General features: G+C 40.1%; 1 protein-coding gene across 1 annotated transcript in view; it reads right to left on the bottom strand.

The window, feature by feature from the left end:
• The window catches only part of TSHZ2 (teashirt zinc finger homeobox 2), a 141,562-nt gene extending 124,688 nt beyond the window's left edge, over window positions 1–16,874 (bottom strand). Inside the window, exon 1 of the mRNA XM_009893359.1 lies at window positions 16,668–16,874. Within this exon, the coding sequence (XP_009891661.1) occupies window positions 16,668–16,707 (40 nt within the window). The 5' untranslated portion in view covers window positions 16,708–16,874. The remainder of the gene's footprint in view (window positions 1–16,667) is intronic.
• Between the last annotated feature and the right edge of the window lie 626 nt (window positions 16,875–17,500).

Here is a 17,500-nt window from a genome sequence, read left to right as displayed (position 1 = left end):
AGGATGCACCAAGAAACTGTCCTCTCCCATGCCTGGCTCTTTTAAAAGCCATGCATTACGGCTGGAACTTTTGTTGGAATCGTTGCACTTTCTAGTGTAAGGTTATGCCAGTTTGTCATCCTGCCAGTCCTGTTTTCTGTCTCAGTCAACCGGGATAAACACTTAGCCCTCCTTTTTCTTTCCGTATTACCACACCCTTTGCTTGTAACTGGTATAGATTACATCAGAAATTCCTTGCTGAGCCAGCTCTGCTAATAATTTTTGTTTTAAATCACAGAAAAACCTGTGAAATGTAATCATGTCCATACTTCAGTTCACTGCAAATACCCAGAAGATGAAATTAAATCTTGCAATGAGTAATCCATCTCTTACTTGATCACTCCAGGACTAACTGAACAGCCAGAGAGATGGTTTACTGTGTTTGTGTGAACCCATGTTACATGCTGAGGCCACGAGCTGGGAACCTGTGATCTGCCAGTCCAGATGGGATTAGAAATCACTGTCATGTATGAAATGTCTGTCTCTCAATGAAATTATCTTTGAGGGGTAGGTTTATAAAGACACTTTCAACACACATAGGAGAGGAGTAGAAAATGGGCTGTATGTAACTGTACAGTTGAGATCAAATTCAATTATAGCTGAGAAAGCTACATTTGCAGCATTTTCAGTGAACTCTTTCCTTCAGTAAGCACCACGCTGGTTACTCGGCCCCTTCAACATGAGAGTTTATTGACTTCCACAGACTGATTACTACTTAGGCCACATTTTTCAAAAGCAGAAGGTGGCACACGACCGTGCAGATGCCACTGCATGCCCGGCAGACATGTTTCTAAAATTACCATGACCACTTACACTGATGGGATGACAGTGCACGCTGGCAGCCCCAGTGTGCCCCATTGCAGTACATTCCCCCTGCGTGTGCGTGCAGAGCATGATAACCACGTGCACAGATATAGCTAATCAACAGCGGGATTTTTTCTCCCCTTAGCATGGACCTCAGGCCTCTGCTTTTGAAAAACTGCTCGCTTATGCCTTACAATGCATTTTTACCTAATTGGCAGAGAGAGAAGTAATTAAATTTAACAGAAACCAGAGCTTCCAAATGAAGATATAATTTTTGAAGCCACAATTTCTATTACTTTTTATTACCTTTACCTATGTTTTATATGGCAAAGGGTCACAGAACAGATGCAGCTGCTAAACTGGGTGGCTTAGTAAATGAAGTCTGCTTCTGCAGCGAAAAGCAGAAGGAAGTTAGAGGACATGAGTGAATTCACTTTAGAAGCCAAATGAAGTTTTGAGTCACTGCTGATTCAGGTAAAACTCCAATTCAATACATCACCTCTAAAATATAACCTCTTCTAGATAAGGCAACAATAATCAACTAGACAAATACACTCAGAAGAGAAAGGGGAAATTCTGAGTAAGAGTACAAAAATGAATCATTATTCTGATAATGTTTTTGTTATTATTTTTGCAGATGAATCTGAAAGCTCTTAGGACTCAATTAAGTTACCACAGCCAATAGAGACAAAAAGCAAAACCAGGGCAGATACTTTCCGCCTAGACACCATGGTGATGGGCACATTAGAAATGAGGTAGATTAGATAGATGAACTAGACAGACACATCTAACTGTCCTCTAGTGCACTCATTTGTTTGACAGCTCGGAAAATGCCAACATTCCTGGGATTAAATGAAAATAGAAAATTGCATTTTTGCTCTAAAGTATACACAGAACTTTGCTATGTCAGTTTCTCTTTGTTGAAATAAACCAGGGCCCAAACATGTTGTCTCAGAGCGACCCAAAGCACAATAAGATAAATGAAACAGTAACCAAGACGCAACCAACTGAAACCCCTTATGTTGCTAGCCTTTTACCCCAGGATATTAGTAGAGCGATATTACCTCCACACACTTTGATACATTAATTTGGCCTAAGCTCATCACCACCACAAATGCTAAACTGCCCATCTTGCATTGCTGTCTTGATATCATATTTCTTTTCTTCATGACCTCCAGCTACTTTACCTTTACGTGCTGGCCAAAAAATTTTTGTTCTGTGGTGCCTTTTCCCCCCCTTTATTCTTCAAGAAAGCAAAAGTAAACAAGTATCTGGGATATAAAAAATAAAGAACAACAATAACTGCAATGATTCCCCCCAGAGGTTTTATGGTCCAGGTTGTAGACGTAGTGGTGTGGCTTTTGCTTCAGCTCACAGAAAAACACATGCATACACAGTGACACATGGTTAGCACTTGTGTTCACATTCAACAGCTCCATATTTTTTCCTAGTGCCAGGACGTGCGCGCAAGTACAGAGCTAGATTTGGCAGTATGCAATTTGGCAATCTCAGAACCGGATCCTGCTCTTGCCCACTCCAGCTTTGACAGAAGTGTCGGCTGCAGCCTGGGGAGCTGTGCAGCATCCCGGTGGTGTCGGGGAGAACAGAATCCAGCTCCTTGTGACAGTTTTCCCCACACAACATCACAATCAGCCAAACACATTTGTAATCTACTGCAGCTGGTGTTTCTATAATTGATAGAGATATAAAAGCCCTTTTTGCTAAAGTTGTACTTTTGTATTTTTTTTTCTTGGGGGAGTTGTGAGAAAGCAGCTACAAAAAGCAAGCTTTAAATCTCAGATAATGTAGCTCCCTTTAGAATCCCAAGCTTAAAGCAAGTAGTTATGAGTTTTAGCAATGCAAAAAAAATGGAGCTAAAAACAAACATTTATTTTACTTGACGTAGCAAAACAGTGGATTAAAAAGTTAAATCAATGCGCCGTCTGAATGGTTCCTGCTGTAGCTGCAATTTCAAATGAAATAAGAATGTTATAAAAACTTGCGCATATTAGGCACATTTGGAAATGTCTCCTTGTAACTGTTCTTTAAGTGCTCTGTCTATGAGCACTAACAGGTCACTGCACAGGAAATGCAAAAATATGTTACATTTTAATCAGGGCATATAAAACACTGTCTAGAATGTTACATTGCCCTTGGGAATCTGTAGTAAGTAGGGGAACTTTTACAAAGTCCAGGTCACTCTCTCCATTACATCACTGTTAAAAAAAATTATTAGGTTAAATTATATAGATGTCATGTATTAGAGCTTTCCCAGTTGTAGGATGATGGCTAAGAGATGCTTATTTCCTTGGAGAAACTCATAATGACTCCCTTGTTCCCCTCTACATACTTTGTATATTGAAAATAGTGCATTTGAACTGAATCAAAAATGTTTTCAAACAATTATAATGAAAGAGGACAAATATAAAAATGAGACTGTTCGTATACTCACTCTAACAACAAATTTCAGCGCTTTACCCTAACACACACAAATTGAAAACTTGCCTGGCTATACCTCATAGGTGATAAAAAATGAAAGAATGGATTTTAGCAGAGATGTTTGGGAATGATTAACGTAAAATGTCCCTAATCCACACAAGTGGGAACCCAGATGTTGATGGCATCATAACATGCCTCTGACCTCCTGCAAATATTTCTCCAAATGATTTACTTTTGTTTAACCCAAAGTACAAGTTTATAAAATCTCTAGTAAGTTCACAGAAACAACAAAAGATCAATGCAAGGGTGACTGTTTTCTAGATCAACGTTCTCAGGATTTTAGTTATTTAATGTACAAATTTGGGAGGTGACACAAAACTGTACAACATCCTGAAAGCAACCTGCTCAGCTCTCACTGATCCTGGTTCAAGATTTGTCACCAACTTGCAGATAGAAAGATTCGATTTCTATGAAAAATCTCCCACGGGGCGGCAAATGAAATAGCTAAAACCCCCTGCCCCAAGTAAAACCCAAGTCAGAGTCGCAAGGGCCCCGCGCCTGCTGAAGTAAATGGCAGTTACTCAGAGCGACACAGGGATAAGCTCTCAGCAATTTGCATGTTGCAGCATGAGATCTCAGGCTAACAGGCCCTTTTTATCTAAACAGATATCTGTGGTTGAAACTCCTGGCATTATTCTTTGTATTTTCTCTGAGCTGCTCGCTTTTGTACAACAGCTACTCAACTGCCAGTAATTTCCACGCTTTGTTCCGGCCTACCTGCGGCACCGTGCTCCCCCAGGCTATATATATATATAATTATTATTATTATCCATTCTATACGGCTTCCACGCACCTCTCAGTGTGCTGCCTGAACGCCTCAACACATCTGTTAAATTCTCGGCAGTGGAGGGGCAGCCCCGAGCCTCGCGGCCCGCATCTCCTCCAGGCTCCTGGCAGGGAATCAGGATTTTCCTCGTTTCGATGGTGTTCCGCACCGGCCTCGCGACCACTCCTGAACCGCCTGCACAGAGCCCTGGGGACGGGACACTGCCACCACCATTTAACAGACAGGGAGGGGCACAGCTCTGGCAAATTTTAAGCGAATTTTTCTACTTTTTCCACACAGAAGAAGGTCCCCCGGGGCTGAGCGCCCACCTCAGGAGCGTCAGGCTGGGCCCCGCTGCAGCCTGGAGGCGCCTCACGCTCTGCGCTCCCACCACAAACCCCTACAGATGGTACCTTTTTTTTCCCAGCTGAGGCAGATTAATTTCCTACACACATCCATCCCCTGCCTGCGATGAAGCCAGGGTCCAGCCAGGCTTTTGAAAAAGCAAGCTGAGGAAAGCTAGGAACCACACGTATTTCCACCCAGGTCTTAATCTAGACAGAAACTGTTGGGTGCATTCACTGCAAGAGGTAAGGTCGTGCTCTACGTTGACTGGGCAATAGAGTCAAGTATACATTTTAACCACTGTTTTCTACAGATATTTGATAATTTTATGCTCTCTGTCCTTACCCCTGCTTGTCCATGTTCCACTTCCTAAATTTCCCTGCTTCCCATCTCAGGGCCTGCGCTCTAGCTAAACCCACAATACAGACCGTTTCCTCATCCTCCTTTGAGTGCTCAGGCCCATCGCTGTCCCTGCAGCAGGGAAAGCTATTGTCCTACTTATCCCCAGCTAAAACATATTTTAAGGGAATGTAATTGAAAAAAGAGAAACCGAGAACAGAGCATGCGTGGTGAAGATGGCATGTCGGAGAATGCTGTGTCACCTTCTAAAAATTCTTTGGCAACAGCAACTTTTAGACTTTATAAGTCAGACAAATTTGGGTGGATTTTCTCAGGGAAAGCAGAAGATATCTCTGAAAAATGTTCACGTCACTGCCAGAAAGCACACTGGTCCCACAGCTTTGAAATAAACCCTGATGTACGTCTTTTAATTTTTTGCCAAAAAACATCCTACCCTCAATTACAGGAAGAACATTTTAAGAAAGGAAATACAGATTTTGATAATGGAAGTGGTTGCTCTGAGCAGCTCAGAACTGGAAACATTGGAACCAGTAGAAATCAAACCTCTCAACAGAAACCCCCAAACAATCTGGAATATAGGAACAGTTGCGCCCATAGTATAGGTGTTATTGCTGCTGTGCCCGGGGCTACGCAGTACTCCAGTCTCCGTACAACACTGCTCTCAAGGCCTCTGCTGGTTTTCTGTTCTTTTCAAAATCTTCACTGCTTTTTTCCCCCTTTTCGTTATCACGTAGCTGAACTTTTACCACATTAAAGGGCTGCCAGGCAGGTGAAGGCGCTGAGCCCTGGGCAGCAACACTGGCTACTTGTTCTGCCCCATCTACAGCGTGTTGCCTCTCCAGTTCAAACAATCCATCTGGCTAGAGGGATCATCAGACAAAACCAACAAAATAAATCTGTAATTCTGAACACAGAAAAGGTTGAGGACTTGCTCTGTGTTATTTGAGCTGTTTTTTTCTCATGAACAAGTAAAACAATAACCGGCCAAGGCTACAAAACCCAGGTCTGAGTCCCTGATGCAGTCAGAGGGGCCCTTGGCCATAGATTTCAGCACAGACTTAAAAATTGATACAAACTCCTTTTTAATCATCAAGTATTCAGCTGCTCAATAGTGATATATGTTTTAATGGTGTGCCCTTGAATTTTGGTCTAGTTTTAAAAATACAATTTCCTCAAATTCAGTACAAAATCCAGGGTTGTGAAATGGGGCCCCATAATTTTGTTCAAGTGCTTTTTCAGTTACAAGGTATGTTTGAAATACAAAATTTAAGGAGTTTGCTATGTCAGGTGACATTTTGTTAGCTTTTGACAAGAGAAAATATTTAATACCCTCATTTTTTTTCCTGCTCTGAATATTAGTTTAATTGTCACAAATAATTAAATGCTTATGAGTAAAAGACATCTTCAGACATTTTGACAATACATATTAAGAGATGCTTTAAGGGAAATCTGCACAGATCGGCTTTTATTTGTTATGCTAAATGATGATGCATCTTGATTGCATTTGTTCCTTATTTGTGTGTGCAACAGGAGACATACTGTGAATGATCTGTAAGGAATAAAATGACAGTATTTGACAGGCTAGGAAATATCTGGGCAAGGATACAGCATAAGGAACCCTAAAAGGGCATTGTTTATGGAGGGGCAATGGGATAGAGACACTCCCTTCAATCTAAGGCAATGAAAGGCGCCAACAACTCAATTACAGTTAATAACAGTAAGAAATAAACATAAATTACGTAGGCAAGGCTCAAGCTCAAGGACTTTGGACCACTAAAAATATATATTATTATATCAATTATCAAAGAGAGACAAATTCCCATCCTGGGAATTTGCATATGAACTCTAATAACCTACTATTCAGAAATAGAGGCAAGCATTAATTTCCACATGAAAAGGAGCCATGGGAGAGCTTCCCAAGTCCCCAGCTCCAGAGAAGAAAGCTCTACCTGGTGATTCGGCACCGAACAATCTGCCCTCTGTTCAAGAGGGTAGCAGGTGGTCTCCCAGGTATGGCAGATTAGCCCTATAGTACCTAAGATTTATTCTGAGTTCCTGTCAATATAATGGCTGAAACAACCATTCCTGAAAGGTAATATGGTGTGAAAATAAACATAAACAATCCTTAATGAATCCATAGGCTATTACTTGCATCATATTTCTTCTATAGGCAATACATACATCTCCACTTTAGAAAAACACTGCCCTTGATTGAGGCTTAACCATTCCTGTTTACACCAAACTGGGAACTGAGAAAGGTCCATGGGAACTGCTTGGTGCTAAAAGCTTTTGAAAATTCAGGTCTCTCTTTAGATGCCCATGTAAGGATTTAGTCTCTTAACATAAGAAGCTGACTTACAAAAATTAGAGCCTCAAACTTTATTACCAGAGATTTCTAACCACCTCTGGCAGTCTGGGTGGAGGAAAACGTGTATGTCCTGTTTAGTTACAACTAGACTAGTCTTTTTGTACTTCTCAGGGCAATGCATTATATACTATCAGAAACACAAAGCCAGTCCCAGGTCTGGCAAAGAAATGTGGAACAGTATATGGGGGAAAATGTAACCATGACCAAATTCTCTGGTCCCGAAACTTATCACTGACCAAAAATGCATCTGAGGATTATTTAGGAAAGTTAAAGAACTTAAATTTTTCTGCTTAAAACTATTGCCAAAGTAAAGCTCCCTTGTCTTGTTAACAGAATTAACAGAGCTCTGCTTTCTTTGACTGTGAGTCCTTCCACTCTTGGGAGCTCCTGGACATGAGCAAAGTGCCACCCCCTCCACCACGGGGAGTTGCACAGAAGGGATGAAACTGCCTTTCCAGCTCTCCTTCACAGTCTATTCCCAGTGCTCCAGCTGGGGTGCTCCCTCTTCTCACCCCAGTAGCAGGCATGTGGATGCCTTGAGCCTCCAGCCCGGCTTTCTCTCCTGGAAGTGCGCTGAAGACAGAAATGTGATCCAGTACCTGGAGCAGGGAATTAGGAGCAAATGCTGTTTGAACTTGAGCAAATCATCTAATACCTCCTGGCTTCAATTTGCCTTTCTGTAAAACAGGGAAAAAAAAATAATCTACTTCACTGGGTTTATTCTGAGGAGTACATAGCATTACTAAGAAATCCTTGGAAGTGAGGTGCTAAGTGTGAAGAAATATTACTCCACTTCCTAACAAAGCACACATATAAGAACAGGAACCATGCAGCTAATCAAAAGCACTAGAAAACTTATTTTTTTTTAGCATTTAATGCTACAGATGATCAATATAACTACTTAGCTTCTTTCTCCTTTCACATGTTAATTTAATGCTACTTGTAATGTGCTTATAAATGTTATGACACAGCTGAAAAACACAACAAAATTAATTTTGCTAGAGCAATATACCAGCTAGCATAAGGTTATGTTTCTTTGATACAAAACTGTACATCATTAAAAGATCCATCTCTTTCCTGGGAAGTCCACTCATGCTGTGGGAAGTAAATGAGTTCTTCCTATATCTACAAAGAAAATTGCAGGCCTTATGAATTGTGGTGGTGATTTCCAGTGCAGTTCACACAACAGTATTTATATGTGGAAAATTCAGAGTAAATTCTTTCTACCAAAAAAAATGACTCCTAGCCAAGTGTAGGGTGAGTGCTAGAAATAGGCTTCTTGTCTGCACATACTAAACTGCACCAATGGGCAGATTTTCATTCCTATCTCATCTAAGCAGAGTTCCACTAGAAAAAAAATCTTTGCTATTAAAGTATTCCAGAGAATTTAATTATTTTCATTAAAAACAAGAACGGTGTGCCGCTCCTTTTTCAGTAGAAATTCTGCACTGATTCCATATAAACAGACCAAATATCACTTCAGCAAAGTTGCTCTGGGAATATTTAACAGCATTTTTTAAGTTATGAAAGCTGTATTGAATGAGATTTACTACAATTTAAGATAAGTGGGTCTTAATTTTATATGAACAGAGAGACTTAAAAAGCAACCAGAAAGAGTTCCGATTATATTGAGCTGGAATATTAGGCCTTGTGCAAAATTGCCCCTTTTCTCTTTTACATGCATAAAAACAAGCACAACAGGCTTTTCAATTAAATGAGTCTTTTGAGAGAGATGCAGGAAGAGCTAGAAAGCTCCTTAAAACTTTATTGCTTTTCATCTTTGTCAGGTCGGGATGTGTATTAAAAATGACCTGTTCTTTCCAGTACACAGTCCTTCCTGCAAGTTTTTTCTTCCTGTTTGACCTGTCAATTTTAAGAATTTCTCAAAATGGGAATGGAAGCGTTGATGTGGATTACCTTCCCCGTATACTCAGTAGTTTTCCTTTTCTATAGCCATCTAGAGCTAAGGATGCTTCCCATAGTCTCTCTAGCATCGTGAGTAACTTTAATGAGCCTCAGTATCATTAGACGATAGCAGTTTACAGAACACAGGGAGAAAAGACACAGAAAGCAATAAGATACAGCTATAATAGATACAAGCCATGGAGATGAAAGAAAGAAGTCAGCATCTCATTTGCATTAATACAATAAAAATACAGCATTAATGTTGCTAGTTGTAAATTTTTTTTCAATAAAGTTGAGACTGATTATATCTGAAAAAAGGCAGGCTGTGCATTCCTCATAGGTCTTGCAAGTGTTTAGGCTTTAAAGAACAGTTACTGGCTATTAACTTTCTAGATTTAATTGCCACTAAAAACAATCTCCACAAAACTTCAATTGAAAGCCACTCCTCAAGAACCGATGGTCTGATCTCTCAAAACTGCTTTGTTTATAGCAATACAAACTCAAAGCTACTATTCATGTAACTCCACTCCATCATTATGCTATGTATTTTGTTTACTGGTATTATGTGTGTGTACCTATATAATTATATACGCAGACACATACGCCAGTTCATCATCAGAATAAGTCAAAAGCAATATTGCCAACCTTGTTTATTCACAAATTATTAAGCACACCCTCAAAAATCATGAGGCTAGCTGAAAATTATGGGATGTTAAAAACAGTCATTTTGAGAAACATGGCATTTTTCTTCTGGCATAAGAACTTTTAGGCTGCATGTTTTCAAGCTCCTTAGTTCTCCATAGCAAGGAGTTTAAAATAAATTTTCCTTTTAAAATGCCTATTGGGCACTTGCATAATCACCAGACTCCAGGAGCTGGGGGTTTAAAGAAAATAAACACTAAGAAAGGACTTTCAGTGGACATAACTTCTAACATCACAGGAATTCTAACATTTGGACAAATATTGGTGGTATAATCAAAAGCTGCTCTAAACAACTGAGCTTTCCAGCTTGCATCAATAAGAACGGTGCATCTCTCTCCCAGGCAGGCGCTTCTCTCTCCTTTTTGCAGGTATGTATGTCTGCATACCTGAAAAGGATCTATTTCCAATACATTTAGGACTGTTTGTTCTATTTAACTGTGGCATTTTACCAATACTCGGGACCATCGGGTGCTGCACGATATAAACTATGCGTTTTTCACAATCTAATCTTATCGTTTTGAAGCTATTGTTGTGACTTTCTTTTTCCTAGGGCAAAGGGAGGGAAACATTTCTTTTAGGGAAACAAAGATTCTCTTCATTTTTCTAAATGAAACACTTAATGCAACACTTCGATCATAAGACCAGTTTTTCCACTTCTTTTTGCCGGAAAAACCTCACAAGGTAACGGATGAAAAGCCAGCAACAGTTAAAGAGGGATGTGTTTCTGATGGGAAACAGTGTGATTCTATGATGCGTTTCTCCTTGAAACCTTAAAAAATACACCGTTTGCTGTCAAGGTATTTCTGAGTTGCAGAAGCCGTTATTGTAACATGGTAAAAATGACTCGGTGCCAAGATCCAACAGCCTCAAGAGAGAGGTTACCTTAATAAGAAAGAACTGATTTTAGTCCCTAAAACTACACGGAACTTTTAGGCTTCTGATTTGCAAAAACATCTTCATGCATTTACTTGAGAGCTGCTGCTCGTGTGCACAACATAACACTGCACGTTAAAAAAGGATTCTTTAAAAGATCATATCATCCACCGGTATCAAGAAATAGTATTTGATAATTAACACAGAGAATGGAAATGTGTTTGAGAAGAGAAGTTAGCTGAGCAAGCCAAATATCTCAGTCATACAGACTTCAGAAAAGACTAGCATGCAACCATTAGTAATACAAGTTACAAGCAGAACTCTCCCTAGATTTAAAGCTTAATGGCAGAAGCTGGTCCCTCTTCAGAGGCAAAACATTTGTAAAAGAAACATATATATTTAATTTTGTAGCTAAACAGACCAGTTTTTAGACAATCTTTACACAAGCCAGTTACCCATTGAAGCAAAGTGCTGAGTAAGAGCTGCAGAACTGGACCCACTCTCATGTAAATTATTGTAATTAAATAGGTAATGAAAAATCACTGCTCTTGCATGAATGAAATGTAAGACTTCAGCTGAGAGTGTAATGTGTTTCCAATTGACTCCTGTATCAGATTCGGGGACAGATGAAAATGTCTTTCTGCTTGCATGAGCACGCTTTAGAGGTAAAACTTCACAAATATTTTCACTTTGCAGAGAAGAGGGAAAACCAAAGGCTTACTTTAGCAATAAAGTCAGTAGGATCCCCCCTTTTTAAGGCATAATATGGTACACACATGTCTCAACGAAAGAGGCATGAAATAGAATTTGAATCATTTTACTTTGCATTTGCTAATAATACGTCATCCAGTAGAAGAACCAGGCCTTATTCTCCCCTCCACTAGCTGACATGATATTTTTTTTACATTTGAGCTCTTAAGATCTGCACAATAGCTTAACACAATAAGTGTTTAGCCTCTGGTTCCAACTGTAATTGATAGAGTACAGTTCCATTCCCTCTGCTGCTGCTAAGTTGGGAATTGCAGCCACAGCAACTGACAGCTTTTTTTTTTCACGCGAGTCTGGAGTTGCTCTCTGGGAGTGATGTCCTCATCGGGATGGGAAGTAAAATGACGGGAGAAAGGCTCACCCTGGCCCTGTGCTACAGAGGAACTCCACGGACCTCTTCTAGGGGAAACAGTTACTTGAGGTGGGTGCTACTAACGAGAGCAAAAATCAGGAGGAGAAAGTGCTGGGAGAAAATTCCAAAATCCTGCCATTTTGAAGAAAGCGGGCTTTTCGATTAGAGAGCACAGAAAAGGGAAAGCATTTATACAAAAGAATTTCTGGCAATGAACATGTTTTTAAAAGTGCTATAAAATTGTGTCATTTATTGATGGAAACATCTTTTATATCACACTCACAGGGGCTGAACTCTTGGCGAGTCCCACTCTTTACGCAGTGATAATATACTGTGCTTTGATATGTGAGAGTAAAATTGAAATAAGGAAACAGTAACTAAAATGAACGTGATTTCAAATTGTCCCATTCAGGCCTGAGTTTTGACATGGGAAAAAATTACATAGCAGCTTCAGGCTTAGTAGCCGATTCCAGAATTTAACGCAGATGGCGACTAATTTTGGTGCCTCTTTAGTTGCAAAAGTACCTATTTTGGAATATATTTAATTAACCGGGATTTAAAGGCTCCTCTTGTTTGTGAACACCTTGGCTTTTTTGTCATCTGTCAGCATCGTGATGTGCACAGTAACTGAAAGGTTCTGAGGCATGAGCTATTTAGGTGGTTTTGATGTGCACTTGCTTTTCTGGAGGATGTTTAAACAAAGCAGTGCTGCCATTTCTACAGTTTCATTCAGTACCACTTGCTTGGAACCTGCTTCTATTGCCCCTATGATAAAGGATACAAATAATCCTCGAAAAGCCACAACGCTCTTAGTTATTAATACATGCATATACTGCTTTCTTTCATCACAGAAATATATATATCGGACCTAGCTGTTCACTTACTCTGCTCTCTGCAGAAACAGGATTTCACTTTCTAAATATGTCTCTGTTTTAAATAACCTTTTACTACTAAGGTGCAAACTGCAGCTTTAAAGTGCTGCCTGCTGATCGTCTTCCGTTTGCTGCTCTATGAGGACTCTTCCGAAAACAAAACTGTGTTATTCTACAGCTCCAATAAACAAAACAAATGCAACTGATATCTGTTTCTGCTGTACTTTTCCAGAGCTTTGGTTCTTACATAGCCTATTGGAGCTGAGAGAGAAAGAAAAGAAGAAATAAAAAATTGCAGCCGGAAAAGGCGTTAAGTCCAGATTCCTCTTTGCAGGCTTTAAAAAAGCAAACTAGCAATTCATGATCACAAAATAAAATATGCACATTTAAACAAGCTGCAGGGGAAAGGAGAGTTTAATCCAGTGAAATTGTGTTTGAAAGCTATTTCATACCCCTAGGAATAAAATCTGAATAGCAATTCTGCTTTGCTCCCACCCTTTTTCCACCCTTCTGTTAATATATTACCATTTGTTATGGAATCGTTACAAGACTTCTACCCCAGCGGTGGCTGCGTTTCATTGAAGAATGAAGTACTTTCTGGGCCTGAGTCTCTTCTTACTCGCAGGAGCAGACAGTACTCATTGCAACTGCACTGATGCTGCTCGTAAAGCTATTTTTGATTTGCACCTGAGCAAAAGAAGGATTAGGCCCACAGTTTGTAAAGCCCTTTGTGATTCATTTGGGTGAAAGCTACAGCACAAATGGATTGTTTATCGTAAACACAAGTATGACACTAAAGGAGGCACTGATATGAAGAGCTGTAACTATCTGCTTCAAGAATTATCAAAATGAAAATGACGACCTCAAAAAGGAATGACGATCCAGAAAAGATTTGGCCCTGGAAAGATCAAAATGTATTTGACATTGTTTTGGTGTTGATGTGAAATAAAGTGTTCTTAAAAGTGTAATTTGCGATCAAAAATCCCCAACATCAAACTTAAATATTATCCCATTTATCCAATTACACTACCTTGTTTCATTACAATGGTCTGTAATATATTTCTTAGGAATACAAGGCTTAAAATTAATAATAGAAAAGGACAAAATTGCCATGTATATTTCTCTAGATAGATTTTCATCTAGCAGCAGGACTTCACTTCTGATTCACTCGCTGGTTCTCTCTAACCTTTACATTATTCATTAATCAAACTAGAAACCTGCTTTCAAAGTCAGCGCATGGTAGTAATTATTTACAGTTGTGCATAGTATTTAATTTTAAGCAATGACAAAAGCAAGCATGTCCAGAATCATAAGGCTTATCATTTTTCTTCCATTGTTGGTGAACTATCTACAGAAGCTAAAAGTTGCAAACTTCTCTTCAATATCTCTGCTGCCATCAAGACAAAATGCAGTGCAACTGATACCTTTGAACTTGTACAACTAAAAATAAATAAAAGCCATAATTAAGTAATATATAATGTATTAACTCCTTTAAATAAAAGGAATAAGGAGCTTTGCTATCAGCCTTGATGAGCGATTCATTTCTTATTGCACAGTCTGTCTACTGTCACTCTGAGGTATTTTTCACCATACAAAACAGAACCTCAGTACTATCCCTGAAAATGAAAGTCAGTTTTAAGAACTGTATACAAGAGGCACGTCTGCTCTTTGAAACCCCCTCTACCCCCCACAAACACACAAATACAACTTCAAAGCAGGAGAACTATTGCAAATGTATAAACCTACTTCAAATCAGTTATGCTGGATGAAACTGGACTGCATTTGCAGTATTTTGCTCACCTGAAACAACACTGATCTGAGGAGAAATATAATCAAAGAAATGCACCGCCGAAGAGCAATGCATATTTTATAATGAGAATAAGGAAGGACAGATGTAATTGTGGTCATTCAAATTTAAGATTCTCAAAAATACTGTAGTGTTCTGGATAAAAACGTATCTTACTGTATTCTCAGCAGGGAAATCCCGGGAAACAACAGCCTGGGCTTTGCTCGCAAAAATTTACTTACTCTGTAGCCTGTGTTTCTAAAAAAGAACAGGGTGCCCCTTCTACAAAAAGATACTACACACATTCCAAGTGAAAATTCTACTTTGAAAACAAAATAAAATGAAGCCTTATACTCCTGACAGAGAGAAAAAAGGAGCAATTCTAGCACTGTCACTGTGATGATCAGCATCCATGAAAAAATAGCTATTTATCCTTCAAGTTGAAAACGTTAATGTCTTATTCAGATATAACCCCTTTGTGAATCAAACAATAATAGCAATTCATCAGAGAGTTCTCCCAAATACATACATACATATATATATATATATGCATTTCTAGGTTAACTATTATTTATGGTTAAAGGGGAGCTTTGCTTGCCAGGAATCATACTAGCAACCTGCATAGATAGGTACATTCATTGGTCATGTCCCAAAGGACTCTGCCTGCATACGATTGTCCTACGCCTATATGAATACAGCAAAATATGTAAGTTTACAAAAGTTATGCACGTCCCACTTTCTCTGAAACAACATTTACCTTTGAATGAATCACAAGCACTACTTTTCAAAGTTTATTCAAGTATGCCACTAAACTTGCCCGTTTATTTTGTCCCACATATAATATGCTACACCTAGAAAATATTCAGAAGGGGGAGGAAAAATTAGTAAACCATTTTTAGACTAAAACAAAAAAATAGTAGTTTTCCTTACAGAACTAATCTGATGAAGTACACAAAGAAAAAAAGAAGGGAAAAAACCCGCCTACATAAAAAGCCAAACAAGATAATAATTGTGCATGTCTGGCTAAGAGAATCTAGAGGGCAAGCCTTACGTCATTGGCACTTGGGTTACCATGGTGAGTGATTTATTGATATATATCAAGAATGAATAGATCAAAGGCAGCAAGATGACAGGTGATCAATCAAATGTCAAATCAAAGCTGGCAATCAACTGGAAAGCTGATTTTTCAGTGGGTGGGTCTGGCAGAAGAAAAATGAACTTCCATATTGCGCTTCCCAGAAACAAAACCCCACCACACTATTAAAAAAAAATAAAAAGCAATTAAGCAGCCTGAAAGAAAACTCTTTGAAAAGATTTACTATACAGGCCCACTCATCTGTTTCTTTTTCTTGGCCCCCAAAAGAAAAAGAACACCCTACAAACGACAGAACAAAACACTTCCAAAGTTGCAAACTATTTTCTTCTTTAAAAAAAAAAAAAATAAATTGCAAAACCACTTGGCATGTGCAAAGATATAAACTCGGCTACAAAACAAAAGAAGGATTTGATTTGAAAATGTGGATTGTCTTCTAACAGTCAGAACGTTTCATTTTATTTCCTGTTGCAATTTTCACCACTGATGATCAAAGGCTGAACTTCCCCACCGGGTTCATCAGCAGAGACAGTCCCTGTACTATTTCAGGCATACACAACGCACACACACACACACACACACGGCCAGCATTGCCACCAGAAACACGGCGAAATAAAAGATTAAACACACCGACCCACTTCGCGAAACACACGTTTTAAAAACAAAAAAAAAAAAACAAACAACCAAAAACACCGGGGGGCGGGGGGGGATCAGAAAGAAAAAAAAAAAAAAAAACCAAAACAAAAAGCCTAAAGCGAGAAGCAAATGGGAGGCTGCTTTCGGTTCGGTCAGGGGAAGGGGCCGGGGGAGAAGGGGAACCGAGTGGAAGAAAGTTGGGGGGAAAAGTTTGGCCAGGGCGGGATGGGAGCCGGGAGCAGGAGGCAGCGGGGACCGAGCGCGGCGGGAGCGGCGGGAGGGTGGAAGGGGACAGCCCATGTCAGAGTGGAGATCTTGGCAATAAGGAATGAAACTGGCTCCACGGAGTTACGAAGGGAAAGGGAGGGGGAGGGGGGGATAAATAAATAAAGATCCAGCCCGGAAAAGCAAGGGTGACCCTAAATAATAATAAAGATGGGGGGTAGGATCGGAAGGAGCAGAGAGACAGAGGCTGTGTAAGTGGATGGCTTCTCCTTACCTGCAGCCCGTTTGGGTGCTTGCTGTTTCCTCCTTGGCATCGCTCTACTTTCTCCAATCTCACTTCTGTCCCCAGATCCGAGAGCCCTGAGACGCTCCTGAGTCGTGTTTCTCTGCCTCTGCCTCTCAGCTGCTTTCCCCAACGCCCCCCTCAAGCCTCCCCTGCCCCCCTCCTTTCCACTTCACTGATAGGAACCTGTTTGGTTTTTATTTTATTTTAGAGATCTAGGTTTCTTTTTCGCTCTCTCTTTTTTTTTTTTTTGGTTGGCTTTTTTTTTTTTTTTTTTTTTTTTTTTAACTGTTGCAACACTTGCTTTGCTTTGATTCAAACATCCAAGCTCAGGAGCAAATGAAAGGCGCCCACAGTGCCAGAGAACGGTAATAAATAAATAACAAAATAGATATGTATATATTAAAAAGGCAGCTCTGGAAAGACTGTGGGGCTGGCTGCTTCCTCCCTTTCCTCTCCTCTCCTCCTCCTCCTCGCAGAGCTGTATGGCGGAGCGGTGCCCGGGTGTGCGTGGTGTGTGTGTGGTGTGTGCGTGTGTGTGTGTGTGTGTGTGTGCGCGGAGCGCTGCAGGTTCCGTGCTGTCAGATGCCAGGCAGTGAGTGATATGGGAGAGGACAGGGAGGCTGGGGATGGAAGGAAATCTGGTATTCGCACACACACACACACACACGCGCGCACACACACACACTCTCGCACAGACACACACACGCACACACACACACACAGGCAGGGCGAGGCGATGCCAGCAAACATCGATCCACTGAGCAAACTGAACATTAACAAACTCCTCCTCCGCCACCCGATGACAGGACGAGATTTACTCC

The sequence above is a fragment of the Charadrius vociferus genome, unplaced genomic scaffold (assembly GCF_000708025.1).
Source record: "Charadrius vociferus isolate BGI_N301 unplaced genomic scaffold, ASM70802v2 scaffold259, whole genome shotgun sequence".
In the NCBI taxonomy this organism is placed as follows: Eukaryota; Metazoa; Chordata; class Aves; order Charadriiformes; family Charadriidae; genus Charadrius; species Charadrius vociferus.
This window is presented reverse-complemented; position numbering and strand designations above follow the sequence as displayed.